Raw genomic sequence first — 16,567 nt, 5'->3', positions numbered from 1 at the left:
ACAGGCGCCGTGATTCGCTTGATCTTCACCGCGGTGATGTCACGTTTGTCCATTACGCTAGCCGCTGAGATAATTATCATTAAATCACAGCATCAAAGTCCGAGCTTACGTCCGCGAAGCATATGAATTATTTGTCATCGAAAATCCGATGATATATGAAGATTTAAGAGTAAGTAAGTAATTCTAACTCTAAGTAATTTTTAATGTCCGTTTGGCGGAAATCGCATGGTCGTGCACGACGATATATATTGTAATAATCTCGTACTACTCAACACATTTTTTTTAATAATAATAATTTTTTAATAATTTTTTAATAAAAAGGACACCTATGTTGAAAGATACTAATTCATTAAATAAATATTCATATATACCTAAATAATTAGATAATGTGTATTAAGCACGGGTCGATGTATTCACTAAGCCAAATGATTAAGTAAGTCTTATATCTGTGAGTATATCTCTCCTCTGTCATATTATTTTGAAATGTTAATAATCCATCTTATACAATAATTAAAATAAATACAGTTCGCCAATAAGCAAAAATCGGATTTGTTTCAATTGTAGATATTCAGACTTCAACCGAGTTGATCTAGATATCCTTATTGAAAAAAAAGCATCCAAGCTTAAAATTTAACAAAAATAATTTTATGACATTAATTTTTATTTCTATAAATAAAGCATGATATAGATTAGAAGTATTCTGTATTATTAGCATGTATTTAAATAAAATTTTTTTTAGTAGATAAAGAGAACTTGATGTATTTTAAAGCGTTTCTGTAAGCATGAATCCAAATAAAAAAAAAATTTTAATAAAATAATAATTTAAATAAAATAAGTTAGAAAATACAGTCGAGGTAAGATTTTAGAAATGCCTAATAGTATTTTTAAATGTAAATTCTAAATACATTTTTCATTTATGTAAACTGCGCGTAATTTACTGTTGGATTTAAAATAATTATAAACTGAAACTAAAACAATAATATTATAACTGAATTACGCTGTAGATTCGATGTAGATAATGATAATGCCAGTAGCATCATTAGGCACTTAATAATTGTTAAAATTTAAAAAAGCTAAAAAAATGAAAAATTAACATTCAAAAGAGAAAGAAACAGGAATTACCTACATACGATAAAAAAATTTGGAATCAATCCATCTTATATACTTTTAGCTCTTATACGTTAATTACTTTGAATATTGCAGTACACGAAGCTTGACGTGCTAATGCACACGCATATTTGACTGACGCATATCGTACTGTATTATTTATGTCTTAATTAACACGCGCAAATATTTCATAGAATAAATTCATCTTTGTTTTACATTTTATTTATTAAAATGTATTCACGACAGTGTCTATTTTCGATTGCATTAGTTTTATTAGTAACAACACGTATCCATGGCCAAATGCGACCAATAAAAATCGGTAAGGAACGATCATTTTTAAAAAATTAATATATTTTAGAAAATGTATCGCTCATGTATGAAAATATTGCCTATTGTTCAAAAGAATTATTTAACAACAGAATTGGTGAAGACTGAAATTTCTACGATAATTTCTACTCTATTGATATTACGTAAAAGTAAAAAATATTTTAAACCAAATCAGTATTTGCGAAGACTTCTTTCATTTACACTATGAGAAATTGTTTATAACAAATATTTGTCACAACATTACACAATTTTAAGTTTCATTTATTCCTCGAATTTTTATTTTCATATGATTAAAAATCCGTATAATTACAGTAACTTCAAGCAAAGACAATATATATTAATTATTATATATATTAATATATATTAACGTAAATCAATATATATTAATTTAAATTGCAATAGACTTTTGAATACCAGTTCAGAAAATTTCGAAACGAATACCAATTAGAATTAATATGATATTTAGCGATTGTCACATACATATTAAATTTAAATTTAACAGCTATATAAATTATTAAGTGTCTTCTTTTTTATGACAAATTATGTCATTACGCTATTAAAAATGTTATGTAATAATGCTACATCGATTCATAATTAAAACAAAATGGAAAAAGTATGTTCACCATAAAATATATCAATACAAATAATCAATATAAATAAATCAATATAAAATATATCAAAATACATTAATATAAAGGAAGGAAAAAAAAATATTTATAATAAAATAATTTTAAATTACAGTTCATTAATAACGAATTTTGCAGGTGATAATATCAGAATATTCACAAAGTCGCAAGAGAAATATTTTTAACGATGTTCGCATGCGCTTGTTACTTAATATTGATCCGATACGCGTAAATTGTAAATATATACATAGTCTACTAGTATTATTAGCTATTATTAAAGTAAATACACGTAATAATTATTTACAGACATAATTAAAAAATTAATTGTGATAATACACAAAATTTTTTACTTCAAATAATAATCATCACTGATAAATTTATTGATTAAAAAATTGTAAATCAAATTTATTCATATTTATTCTTTATAAAAAATGTATATATAATATCAATTTTTTTATTTAATTTTTCATTTATTAATATATTTTTAGGAGCAATTTTTCACAAAGGCGAAGAATATCTTCAATCTGTATTCTCAAAAGCAATCTCTGACACAAAAAACGAAAACCATGAATCCGTATTTGAACTTGTAGCAGTTACTAAGTACATCGAAGGCCGTACCGACAGCTTTATGACTGCTATAGCTGGTAAGTACGTGAGTCCAATTATTTCGAATGACGATTATTCCATAATGTTGACGTGTATATTTTTTAATAATTACAAATCTATTTTCCTACGTAATCATCTTTATTCTAATCTCAAGAATAAAAATTAAAAAACTTTTTAAACTATTTTTATAATTATATATAATATACATATAAGGTAAGATGTTATCAAATTAACCTGTGAAAAATTGCAATCCTCAATCTTTGAAAAAATTAACCTTTTGTAGCATAGAAATGTGCAAACAAAAATTTAAAAGACGTATATATGTGCAAACGATAAGCAATTGAATGATGTATGTTAATTTTTTCAAAAGTTGGGAGCCAACTTCAGTATCAAATTAAGGTACTTTTATAAAAAGTATCTTAAAAAATTTATGAAAAAGAAACAAGAGATTTATTCTTTTTTAAGATTCTTTTTTATAGAAATACGTAAAATGGGAAAAAACAAATTTATGAAAAAGACTTTACGTTACATAATTATTCTAATTTTGAACATATTTATTGATTTACATATTCGACATTGTATTATTTTCTACATAGCTTGTAAACTTCTTGAGGAAGGTGTGGCAGCCATTTTCGGACCTTCAAGTCGGTATACTAGTGGCATAGTTGCGAGCATTGCTGCGAGATTTGATATTCCGCATATAGAGTACGTTTGGCGAGAAAGCGAAGGAAAGGAAAACCAGAAGAAGGCTTCATCAAATATATATGAATATAAACATATGACTATAAACATATTCCCTGCCAGTGAACAAGTCAGCCAGGTTAGTCGCAATTTAAAAGAATCATTTCGCAGCTAAATAGTAGATGTGTACATTATGATAACTTGGACATGTTTAACAGTGTAAGTAATAATTCAATTTATTTTTATGGTGATTGATCTGTGGATGCATATTTAGTTAATTAATCAAACCGAATAATTACCCAATAGAATCAAACATCTTTTCTAAGACGCAAGTTAAATCGATTTTATTGCACATTCGAAATACAATTATTATTTGTAATATATTTTTGATCTACAAAATTGTACAGGCTATCGCCGATGTCATTGATTCAATGAACTGGCAAAAATTCGCAGCGATTTACGAAACTGATGAAGGACTGTCACGTCTTCAGAAAACTTTGATCCTAAAAGGAGATAACAACGAACCGATTATACATACAGCATGGAAACTTGAAAAAGGATCGGATTATCGCTCGATGCTCAGAGAGATACGCTATTTGTCAGTGCGCAATATAATTATCGATGTTAAACCGGAAAATATTATGAAAGTGCTGTATCAGGCAAAGGAAGTTAGTTTATTAGAAGATTATTCCGACTTCATAATTACATATTTGGTACTATACATTATATGTTTCATTTCAACATGATACTTTCGAAAACATATTTCATGTATTTCAGGCCAAAAAGATTGATAATTAAAAAAATTATAAATTAAACCTTTAAAAATTACATTTAAGGAAAATTAGATAGATAAAGCATAATATTATATGTTCTTGTGCATATCCGATTGCTAGAAAACAAGTAGATTTTGAAATAATCATTCCATTAAATCCTAGGATTCATCCATTCTACCTATTAGCGACATACTAAGTGGTACCTTCAAGATCACTGGACTGAGCATAAGAGAGAACGATGACATAAAAGGAATTGATTCGGTATTTATTCAACATTCCCCTTTAATTATCAGCAATAAACATAATACAATATATTATAATATAATCTCAAAAGTTGATATTCTCTGATTGTATTTATACTATATGTACAATTCTTAAGTACTCGCGTTAAGCCAGATCTACATCAAGTAAATTAAGTGCGAACAATGATTCGCTCAAATGATTGCAAACAGTCAGTGCCACTTGATAATGAAAAATTATAACAAAAAAAGAGTATTACTTATTATAAATAAACATTCAATAAATAAACATTCACAAAGAATTAAAACATTTCTGCAATTTTTTGTTGCGCAAGCACTTAAGAAAAAAAAAGTATTTATTTATTCTAGCAGACAGATTAATATTTATTTAATGTTTTCACATTTCGGACTGAATTAGATGACACAGATATTTTATATTAAAAATTGAAAATAAAAAAATTACTTACTAAAAAATTACTTATTAATAAAATTAAATAACCACTTGAACTAATTTGCGATTTTGATATAGCTAGATTCAGCGGTCCTCTATGATGCAGTATTTTTGTTACATACAACATTAGAGACTCTAAATGCAAGAAATATTGAAAATGAAGTAGATATGTCCATTGATCCTATACCACTTTCTTGTACAAATAGTACTAGAAAGTATCAAGTAGGATCTAATATTACTAGCGTTATGCGAGAGGTAAGGAGGTCTTTCTTTATCATTTCTTATATAATAAAAAACTAGCAATTTGACTTTAAGTCTTAAGACATGTTATAAAAAAAGTAATTTAATTAATAACTTTCTTACATTTTTATATACACTTACATAAAAAAGTAAATTCTTCAAAGTTAATTTAATGCCACATTAAATCTGTTAAATATGTCTGACATAATAATGGTGCCAATGTTCACTACTTGAACACAACTGCATTCAAATAATGAATACTCGCAAAAAGATATTGAAAAATTAATATCAAATTTTCATTATTTACTTTTAATGCAAGAAAATAAATTTTTATTTTCAATGTACGAAATTTTTTCTCGCACACAGATATCAAAGAGAGGACAGATAACTGGCATTATGTACATTGATGAATATGGCCGTAGACGAGATTTTAATGTAAAAATCTTGAATTTTCGACAATCGAATAAGGATATACAAATATTGGGTTATTGGGATACATTTAAAGGTTTACATATTAGTCACATTAGGAAGAAGGAAGATATCTATTTATATAAAAGATTCATGGAAGAGAAGATATTCAAGATTAGTGTACGCGAAGTTCGTAGTACTATTTAACATATTAATTATAGATCTAGATACGTCTGCCTAGATGGTCCCTTCCCACTTAATCAAATTTTAATGAATAAATTATGTAATAAAGCGCTATTTATGCGCTTTCATATTCACACAGTTTCATTTTTGCTGCATCCCTTAAGGACTTCCCTCTTGGAGCAAACAGACATATTCATCTCTAATAATGCCCATTTTGACATATCAACGCAGGTGGAAAAAGACGAAGAATAAATTTTAAATTAAGATTAAATTTGATTTACTATGAACTACATTCGTGGAAACGAGCATAAATCGTTTAAATTGCAAAATTACGCTATTTTCTTTTAAAATTTACTCTGAAATATGGTAGTTGTAGTACAATAATCACAGAATTTTCTTTTAAAATTTACCCTGAAAATATGGTAATTGTGGTACAATACAATATTTTAAAGATTTTTACCATGCAAATTAAATAAAATTAATCGATTCTTATTTTATACTTATTGTAATTTTATTAATAAATGAAAGAGATTTACATTAAAATTCTTCGAAATATAGTATTGTTCCACGACTATCATATTCAGAATAAATTCTAAAAAAATTCTTTCCGTGTGCAAAACAGAAAGAAGTTAACAAACAGAACGAAAATATTACTAATCCTATTTATTATATTTACCGATCTTTGAGCTTTAGCTTCTCCAATCCTTTTACATTATTATCTCTGATTTTTTAAATAGAAATATTTATTTAGTATTCATAACGCATAAATCAAAATATATTTTGCACAGTTAAAGCACAGTTAAAGTATTTTCATAATTTTTAATGATTTAGATATGAATACTACTGTTTGCTTCAGAAGAGAAGTCCCTTAAGGATTGCAGTGCAAAAATCGAATTTGCTTGGAAGTGGTTGCGCCTATACTATAAATCGATGATGTATAGTTAGAGCGTAATTTTGCAATTTAAAATGACTCAGGGATAAATATGACTGTTTGATCCAAGAAGGAAATAATTAATGGATGCAAAAATTGAAAATATGGAAGCGCATAAATAGCGCATAAATCCTATTTGATTTTCCAAATCAATTGTTATTAACACAGAGGCTGACTGATAGCCTGTTCAGCTCCTCCCAAAAAAATTTTTTTTAACTAAACAATATAAGCGCAAAAATTTGTTTGCTGATTTTAAGAGCGCATAAATATCTCATTATTAAATAATTTATTCATTTAGTTAATTGGGGGGGGCCAGCTAGGCATAATTATAGCTCTGACATTAAAAGATTATATATTGTTAGCCATAAAATATTAGAAATATATCTTGTAAATTCATTTTGTAATTCATAAACTACAAGAGAGGATTTAAAATTATATTACATATACAATTTAAGAAAGATATTTAGTACATAATAAGTATAAATAATCAGTGAAAAATGTAAAAAAACCCATCAGAGTCTAGAGTTGTTCGGATACACAGAAAATTCTTTATTTTTGTGTGAATGTAACAAAACGAATAAAATAAACATTTCAATTCGGGTCCTTATCAATATAAAATATAAATCAAAAATATATAAGTAACGCAAATTGATGATTCCTGACAATTTAGTTCGTTCTTCTTTATCCAAATGCCAAATTATCTATGTAATCAATAGCCCAATGATCAAAAATATTAACTTATACATTGAGTATAGATAATAAGTATAAAAAAGAACAAAAACAATATCGTATTTAATAATATTACTTTAATGCTTCAATATATGATTTCTTTTAGTTGGTACAAAAATAGAAATGTCATATACTACTAACTATTAATGATATACGTAATAGCGAACAAGTCAATAAAGTTACACATAATTGTTCTATGAGTAACCTAGCTCTTCTTTTTATTTATTGTAGTCATATTTAACTAAGTATAAATTATATAAATATTTTTGGAGATATGAAAGATGCAATAACTTCCTCCGATTTAGAGCAAACCCTACGTTATGGAAGTGATCGATGGTTCAACGCGAGGAGTACTAATTGGTCAAAAACGCTATGAAGGTTATTGCATCGATCTGATTAATAAAATCGAAAAATTTCTACATTTCAAAGGAGTAGTGTTCGAAATTGTAGCTGATAATAAGCAGGGCAATTATGATCCACAAACAAAAACTTGGAATGGTCTAATCAGCAGCATTCTGAATCATGTAAGTAAAATGCTCTGCATTTTATAGAGGAAAAAATTATTTGTTAAATATCTAAAAATTTTGCTAAATACAAAATCTAAAAATAATTTCGTTAGGTTGTCAAAATAATTATAGAACGCTTAAGTTGATTTCTGGAATATTAAAACATTTCACAGCATTGATAGTTATGCTTGAGTTTACTACATATCTAATTATTTTGATGGTCCCGATAAAATTATTTTTAGATTTGCATCTAACTACATTTTTTAATATTTCAACAAAATTGTACCTTCCTTTTTTGCAGAAACTTTTGCTTAAAGAAAGAAAAATTTGTTCTTAATTTATTTCTCATTTTGGCGACAAATTAAAGTAAAAAAAATTTTTTTTATGAAAAGATAGAACAGAAACATATAAATCAATTGAGGTTGTTTTCATATTACAATTAAATTAATAATAGTATTTTTTTTTATGAAATAATCCACGTTTTATTTAAAATCCACGTTAATTATTTACCTTTATTTTACAAGATTTCCCTACTTACTGTAATAACAAACAATAGTTTGAGTTTGCACTACTTTTCAGTAATCTATTATTTATAATCTATTTCTTAAAAATTTCAGGAAGCCGATCTTGCTATATCCGATTTAATGATGACATCTCATCGCAAGACTGTTGTGGATTTCAGTGTACCTTTCATGTCCACAGGTAACGCAATATCCCTACGGAACCCAAAAATAAATTAACATTAAGATATTGTAAAAATAAGTAAATAAATAAATAGTTAAATTTTAGACTAACGTATATTAATGGCAGTATTCCAATTTTGTTTTAAATTAGGTACCAGCATTGTATTTAGCAAACCGGAGAAGCAAACGTCACCTTTTTTCCCAGTCTTAGTGCCTTTCTCTAAAGAAGTATGGCTCTATATGGCTATTGCTAGCTTCCTCGTATCGATAATGTTATTTCTTCAGGCAAGGTAAGATTTTTAGAAACAAAATACTTCATAATTTGGAATGTAATAAAAATGTAACAAAAATTATCCTTTTCAAATAGAGGAAGGCCAATACCGACTACTTTGTTTTTAGATAATATTTCTTAAAAATTAAAAATAAAACTTAAAAAATATAAGTAAACTAAAAAATGTCTCCTATCAAATAATAATAAGTAGTTTTTATAATAGTTTGCTATTTTGCAATAATTATTTTTTTCGTAAGATAAGCAAAAATGAACATCTGACAAAATGGATTCCAAAACTGACCAAACATTAAGCAATAATGTTATGTATTCCAATTCTTTTTCTTTTACAGAAGTTATCTGTAAACAGTATCCATAAGTGAATGTATATAAGATTTCCCGGGTTCACAAGTCGATTTGAAGTCGATTGATCTTTAAGATCGATTGATTTCGATACTAGATTTTTTGTTGATATTCAAAACAGCTAAATAGATCATAATTTTATTAGTATTAATAAATGCAATAGTTAATTTCTGAGAAACAAGGGAGTGCCATTTTAGGAAACTTATGTCAGTATCGGCAACTTTTCTCTACTAAAATTAGTAAAGTGAAGATAACCGTTAAAAAATGTGTCTTGTATTTCAAAAATTTAAATTCTTTCTAAAGAATGACATCTAAATGGAAAAATCCGCATCATCTACGCAATGCTGATTCCGAAGAAAATAATTTTAACTTAAAAAATTCGTTTTACTTTACTATTTCTTCTTTTATGCAAGGAGGTTCAAACATACTGCTCAAGTAAGTTCTAATATGATATCATTACATTATAATTAATAAACATATAAACGTACATTATAAATATATTGTAAATATTGAAGAAATTATTTTTTTAACCAAAAGTTAAACTAATAATAATATTTTCTAACATAAATAAAATCACTTTCATTGTAGAACATCATCTATGCGCATGCTTGCGAGCATATGGTGGTTATTTACTTTGATCATGTACAGCTTCTACACAGCGTATCTCACAGCAGTCTTTCTTACTGCAGACAAAATAGGCATACCTATTAAAGGAATTGAGGACCTGGCCAGACAGACAAAAATTAAATATGGTGCACTAGAGGGTGGCGAAACAGCAACATTCTTCAAAGTACATTAGCAGCTTATTTATGATCATATTTAGTTCAATATGAAAATAACTTACATATATGATTCGATATTATCCAATTATAGAATTCGAATCACTCAACGTACAAACAAATGTGGGCTGTAATGGTGAATTCTAGGCCAAGCGTATTTGCATCAAGTTATGAAGAAGGTGCACATTTCCAAAATTAAATCACCTATGTGAAAAATCTTTCTTTAAAAAGGATTCGAGACATTATTCGAAAAAACAAATTTTTTTCTTTTGAATTCTCAAATATATTAATTTTCTGTAATATGTTTCAGGAATCGACCGAGTTATCAAGAGCAAACGACGATATGCCTTTCTTATGGAAAGTGGCGCTATTGAATATTATACGGCGCGGAAATGCGATATAATTAAAATAGGCAACGTGATCGGAAATAGAGGCTATGCCATTGTTATGCCACGCAGTAATATTATATAACTTCACTGCAATACCAATATTTTTCCATTTCTTTATCTTTATATAAATCATTTCTCTTCTGCATCTCTTCTGCAGATTCTCCATACAGAATATATATTGATCATGCGATCTTAACGCTTATCGAGAATGGTGTAATGGAGGATCTCAAAAAAAAGTGGTGGCAAGAAAGAGGTTTGTGCAATCAAGATGAAATTAAAGTAGACGAATTAGGGATGACAGGTCTCGGAGGTGTATTCTTCGTTCTAATATGTGGTTGTAGCGCTTCATTCTTTATCGTAATTTGCGAATTTCTATGGAATGTACATAAAGTTGCTGAGACAGAAAAGGTAATCTCCATTTTATCGTGTTCATTCAGGAAATTGTTAATTTAGAGATAAATATTGTAAATAAAGTAAATTAATTTTGTTTCTTTTAACGAAGAAAAGGAAAGCTCTCAAAAACTTAATATTCAATATAAGATTTCTTTCTTTTTATCTAAATTAAATTATTTCACAATTTAATTTAGATGAAAAGAAAGAAATTAAATTGTGAAATAAATGCACAATACGAGAATTTTAACTATATGTATTAACCTTAAATTTAATAAGTTAATTACTATATCGCCATTATTACGATATATTATAAAGAGAAATAATTATCATCTTTTATACAGATCACACTGTGGAAAGTGCTAGTTGCCGAGTTGAAATTTACCGTGAATATCTTCGCAATTAGGAAACCAGTTAAAATTATCAAGAGGAGCAACAGTAACATAAGTTCCAAAGAGGATGGACTTGACAGAGCTGCATCTACGGCTTGATCTATCATTGCTTCTTTTTCATAAATTGATTATATTTGATAAATTCGATAAAAACCATAACAGAAACAAATGTGTACGATCATATAAAAACTATAACAGAAACAAATGTACGAAATTAATTAATTATTACCAAAAGCATTTAAGTTTAACCACAAATTATTTTAAATAATATAAAGACACCTACATTGAAAGCACTAATTTAGCATTAAATAAATATGCATACATATATAAATAGATGTATATATAGATGTTTGTTTGTAAACACTAAGCTAAACGACTGTGTGTCAATCATCTCTGTGTATACCTCTCTTCTGTAATATTATTTTAAAATATTAACCATCTTGTACAATAGTTAATATAAGCGTAGTTCGCTAACAAGTAAAAATCAGATTTGCTTCATCAACTGGAGATATTTAGACTTCAATCAAGTTGGTCAAGAAATCCTTATAGCATGCTAAAAGCATGCATGCTTAAGATTTAACAAAAATAATTTTATAATATTAATTTTCATTTCTATAAGTAAAGCACGACACAGATTAAAAGTATTCTGTATTGTTAGAATGTATTCAAATAAAATTTTTTTTTAATATTGCAGGTAAAGAGCACTTGATATATTTTAGAGTTCCTGTATTGTAAGAATTAATCTAAATGAAAATAAAACTTGATAAATAAAATAACGATAATTATTTAGAATAAAACCTCCCACCCCATCCCAAATCTTAATAAAAATATACTTATTTGACGTGTTTTCACTAAAAACGAAAGAATCTGGCAAAAAAAATGCGGCGGTCGGCTTAATCGAGTTTTTAAGAATTAAAATTGGAGACTTTATACTCCAAAATCTCCAACTGTAATTCTTAAAAACTCGATTCACGAGAGCGTTTTTTGCCAGATTCTTTCGTTTTGAGTGAAAACACGTCGTGCATAAATGCATTTTTATTAAGATTTGAGGTAGGAAGGGGGGAGGGGGAGATATTCTAAATAATTATCAAATAAGTTTGAAAATGACAATATAATCGAGGTACATAAGATTTTGAGATTTGCCTAATAGTATTTTTAAATGTAAATTCTAAATGCATCTTTCATTTATGTAAACTGCGTGTAGTTTAAAGTTGTCGGACTTAAAATTATAAACTGAAACTAAAACAATAATATCACAACTGCGTGGATTGGATAATGATGCTGCTGATATCATCAATTGTTATCCATTTAACAACTGTTAAAACTTAAAAAAGTTAAAAAAACGAAGAATTAACATATGTCATTCAAAGAGAAAAAAGCAGGAATTATCTACGTACGATAAAAAAAATCTGAAATCAATATGTCTTATACATTTTTAGCTCTCTTACGTCAATTATTTAGAATATTGCAATATACGAAGCTTGATGTACAAATGCACACGCATATTTGACATCCCGTTGTATTATATCATTTATATCATAATTAACACGCAATATATTTCGAATAAATTCGTCCTTGCGTTTTACATATTATTTATTAAAATGGATCCACTACAATGTTTGTTTTCGGTTATACTACTTTTATTAGTGACAACGTATCGTACCTTTGGTCAGATGCGACCAATAAAAATCGGTAAGGACTGATCCTTTTTTACAAAATTAATAAATTCTAGAAAACATATAGTTCATGATATGAAAAAATTTTATGTTCAAAAGAATCATTTAACGAAAAAATTAGCAAAGACTGAAATCTCTACGATAATCTATTCTACTGATACGTAAATGTAAAAAGTATTTTAAACCAAATCAATATTTGCGAAGACCCACTTCTTCCAACTACATTGTGAAAAATTGTTTATAACAAATATTCAAATAAACAAATAATAATATTTTCACAATATTATACAATTTTAAGTTATATAATATTATTCTCCAAATTTTTATTTTCACTTGAATAAAAAAACCATTAATTACATTAACTTCAAACAAAGATATATTAATTTAAAGTGCGATAGACTTGTAATTACCAGTTCAGACAAGTTCATAACGAATATCAATTAGGATTAATATTCCATTTGGCGACTGTAACATACACATTAAATTTAAATAAAAACCGATGTATAAATTATTAATTATTTTCCTTTTTATGCGTCATTACGTCATTAAAAAACACTAGATAACAATGTTATATCGATTTAAAATTAAAACAAAAAAAAGCAGCTTCACCATAAAAAAATATATCAATAAAAAAAAAAGTAAAACATATTTATAATAAAATAACTTTTATTTAAAATTCATTAGTAATGAATTTTGCGTGATAATATTAGTATATATTCACAAATCATGCAAGAAAAATATTTTTAACAATGTTCACATGCGCTTGATACTTAATATTGATCTATTATTCGCCAACAAGCAAATATCGGATTTGGTTCATCAATTGTAGATATTTAGACTTCAATAGATCAAGAGATCCTTATTAAAAATGCTTAAGATTTAACAAAAATAATTACATTAATTTTTATTTCTATAAATAAAGCGTGACACAAATTGAAAGTATTCTGTATTGTTAATATGTATTTAAATAAAATTTTTTTAGTATGAAGCGATGGTTAAATAATGTTCTGATTTATTAACCTTGAATAATTATTGGTTTAGAAAATATGTCTTAATTTATACTATCATATGTGAATAATAATAACGACAAAAAAGATTAATCTATTTCGGTATATGTAATGCAAGGAAAAACTTCATATTACTCGCTTTGACATTATAATCCAATATAATCGCGATAAAGCATTAACTACTTAAGTTTTTTATATGTTATAAATAATTAGTAATTTTTATAGCCTTTATTAATTTACTACTTCATTTGTTCATTAATTTTTTGCTACATGATTAAAAATATATTCTTTCTAATTTTATTTTGAAAATAAGAGATATTTTAATCACAAACTGGCAAATTTGCAATAAAGAGAATTAGTTCAAATAATAAAAACGGAAAAACTAAAGGTAGATTGTTTGTATTTATTATAATTTAAACTTGATTCTCTCGATATTTGTTAGATTACAACAAAAAATATCCTTACTAATTTATTTAATTAAATGAACAACATATGAATTTATAATTTTAATAACGCACTTATTTGAATATATTTTTTAAACATAGAAGTATAAATATAAAATATCGTTACTGGAAGAATGTCTGCGACGTAGTCAACAGACACGGTTCTCAAAACGAACAACGCGAAGCCAAGCGTACATAAGATGTGGTTCAGATCCAAATTTAGATCAGTGTATAGTAGGATAACATCGAAGTCGAAACTTCGCGAATACAGTTTCCTGATTCATTGGTTTTTCCCTCTTCTATTTCGTTGAAATTTCGAACAGTTTCTATCAAAAGTTCTTTGGTTTAGATAAAGATCTTAATCGATTCCAAAAAAATATTGAATTCAAACACCGAAGAAGATTGACGCGCGAACATTAAGGTAAAACTAATAAAATTATTAGTATATACATATAAAATAGTATAGTTCTACTGATATAAAAATTGATGTAACTCGATTGATCTCAAAATAGTTTAAACCGTTAAAATTTATAATCATAAAGAACTTTAATTAGAAATTATGATTATTCATATATTCTCTAAATAGCTTAGAAAGTGCTCGAAAAGTAAAATTATTAAATGATAACAAATATTTTATTTAAGAAAAAAAATTGAATCCTAATTAAAATCTATATTTGATATATATACATTTTATTATGTATTATTAATATCGATAAAATGTAATATTATGCATATAGAAAAGGAGAAATTTATTAATAATTACTCAAGTTATTCATATCTTGTAAATAAATTCACTATTATGTTTTACAGATTTTTTACTAAATTTTTTACTAAAATGGACTCACGACAGTTGTTTCCGATCACATTAATTTTATTAGTATTGGCAACGTGCATTCATGGTCTGATGCGACAAATAAAAATCGGTAAGCAGTGATCATTCTAGAAAACTTTAGAAAGTATACCGCTTATGTATGGAAGTTTCGCAGATAAAAAAAAAATCATTTATCGATAGACAAACACTAAAACCTCTATGATAATCTACTTTACAGTAATTTAACATAATATTCTATTTGACGACTATATATATATGTTTAAATTAAATAATAATCGACTCCATAAATTATTTATTGATTTCTTCTTTTTTATGATAAATCATTATTAAAAGAATGCTATAACACATGGATTCATAATCAAAATAAAATAAAAAAAGATATATTTATTATAACGTAAAAAATTTTCTTAATATGATAGAAATAAAAATATATTTATCAATTTTAGAGTCAAATATATTTATAAGTTTAAAATTAAAATTCAGTAATGATAAATTTTGCTCGTGATAATACCAATGTTGCTTATTATTTAATAATATTGATCCGACACGCATAACATAAATTGTGAATTTGTGCATCACCAATTAGTATTTAGCGATTCAAGTAAATATATTATAGATATATAATAATTATTTGGAGGTATAATTAGAAAATTAATTAATCTTTTGTATATTAATCTTTTTACTTCAGTTAATCATTACGATTACGTGCTAAATTTTATTATATAATTAATATATTTATTCTTTTGGAAAAAATATTATAATAATTTATTTGAAAAGCACTTCATTTTTATTTTTAAAATTTCTTATGTTAAAGCTTTTCTGATGTCTGTTATACAATATATAATCATGTATATATTCCTCAATCTTTGTACTATATTTCACACATTAACATTAATTAATCTAACAACGTTGGACTTTTTATAAATTTTTTAATTATTAATAATTATATATATTTTTTAGGAGCAATCTTTCACAAAGGCGAAGAAGATCTTCAATCTGTATTCTTAAGAGCAATCTCTGACACAAAAAATGAAAATTTTGCACCCGCATTCGAACTTATTCCCATCACTGAGTACATCGATGCTAATACTGATAGTTTTAATACTGGTGTAGCTGGTAAGTACGCGATGAAATCGATTATTCCGATGACAATCATTCCATAATATTAACAAGTTTGTTTTCTAATAATTATAAATATGCATTTTTTCATAATGTATTTATTCTAATTCAATCCCAAGATTCGGATAGAAAATTAAAAATGTTTAGAATAGTTTTATAGTTATACATATATAATCATACACCGTTGTGTGTGTGTGTGTGTGTGTGTGTGTGTGTGTGTGTGTGTAAAATGTTATCAAATAATCGCATTCAATAAAAGCATGATAATAATTTAAAATGAGAAAAATTATTTTGTTACGATTACAAAAATTCATGTGTAAATTAAAAAATAAAACGAATTTACAAAGAAGGCTATATTGCATCTTTATTCTATAATAATTTTATAGACCAATTTTACATATTGTTAATTTATTATATAC

General features: G+C 26.2%; 2 protein-coding genes across 2 annotated transcripts in view; both read left to right on the top strand.

Annotated features, from left to right (window-relative positions):
- Positions 1–1,338: 1,338 nt before the first annotated feature.
- LOC108694474 (glutamate receptor ionotropic, kainate 2-like) lies at positions 1,339–11,170 on the top strand. Its single transcript, XM_018204008.1, has 16 exons — positions 1,339–1,426; positions 2,549–2,704; positions 3,263–3,486; positions 3,755–4,060; positions 4,283–4,381; positions 4,889–5,065; positions 5,417–5,647; positions 7,607–7,825; positions 8,425–8,509; positions 8,642–8,780; positions 9,425–9,556; positions 9,710–9,911; positions 9,995–10,079; positions 10,211–10,357; positions 10,447–10,697; positions 11,024–11,170. The coding sequence occupies exons 1-16, from the start codon at positions 1,339–1,341 to the stop codon at positions 11,168–11,170; spliced, it is 2,688 nt and encodes an 895-aa protein (XP_018059497.1).
- A 3,267-nt stretch (positions 11,171–14,437) lies between these two features.
- Positions 14,438–16,567, top strand: part of LOC108694473 (glutamate receptor ionotropic, kainate 2-like) — a 10,318-nt gene continuing 8,188 nt past the window's right edge. Inside the window, exons 1-3 of the mRNA XM_018204007.1 lie at positions 14,438–14,618; positions 15,008–15,120; positions 15,990–16,145. Coding sequence (XP_018059496.1) covers positions 15,033–15,120; positions 15,990–16,145 — 244 coding nt within the window. The 5' untranslated portion in view covers positions 14,438–14,618; positions 15,008–15,032. The remainder of the gene's footprint in view (positions 14,619–15,007; positions 15,121–15,989; positions 16,146–16,567) is intronic.

The sequence above is a fragment of the Atta colombica genome, unplaced genomic scaffold, assembly GCF_001594045.1.
Source record: "Atta colombica isolate Treedump-2 unplaced genomic scaffold, Acol1.0 scaffold12, whole genome shotgun sequence".
In the NCBI taxonomy this organism is placed as follows: domain Eukaryota; kingdom Metazoa; phylum Arthropoda; class Insecta; order Hymenoptera; family Formicidae; genus Atta; species Atta colombica.
Note: the sequence above shows the minus strand (reverse complement) of the source record. Positions and strands in the feature narration are given on the sequence as shown.

Excerpts from the sequence above, each read along its gene's own strand:
- LOC108694474 (XM_018204008.1), top strand. The coding sequence starts at position 1,339 with ATGTATTCACGACAGTGTCTATTTTCGATTGCATTAGTTTTATTAGTA. Across the intron at positions 5,648-7,606 it reads TCAAGATTAGTGTACGCGAA|AGCAAACCCTACGTTATGGA; the intron begins GTTCGTAGTACT and ends CCTCCGATTTAG. Across the intron at positions 7,826-8,424 it reads TCAGCAGCATTCTGAATCAT|GAAGCCGATCTTGCTATATC; the intron begins GTAAGTAAAATG and ends TAAAAATTTCAG.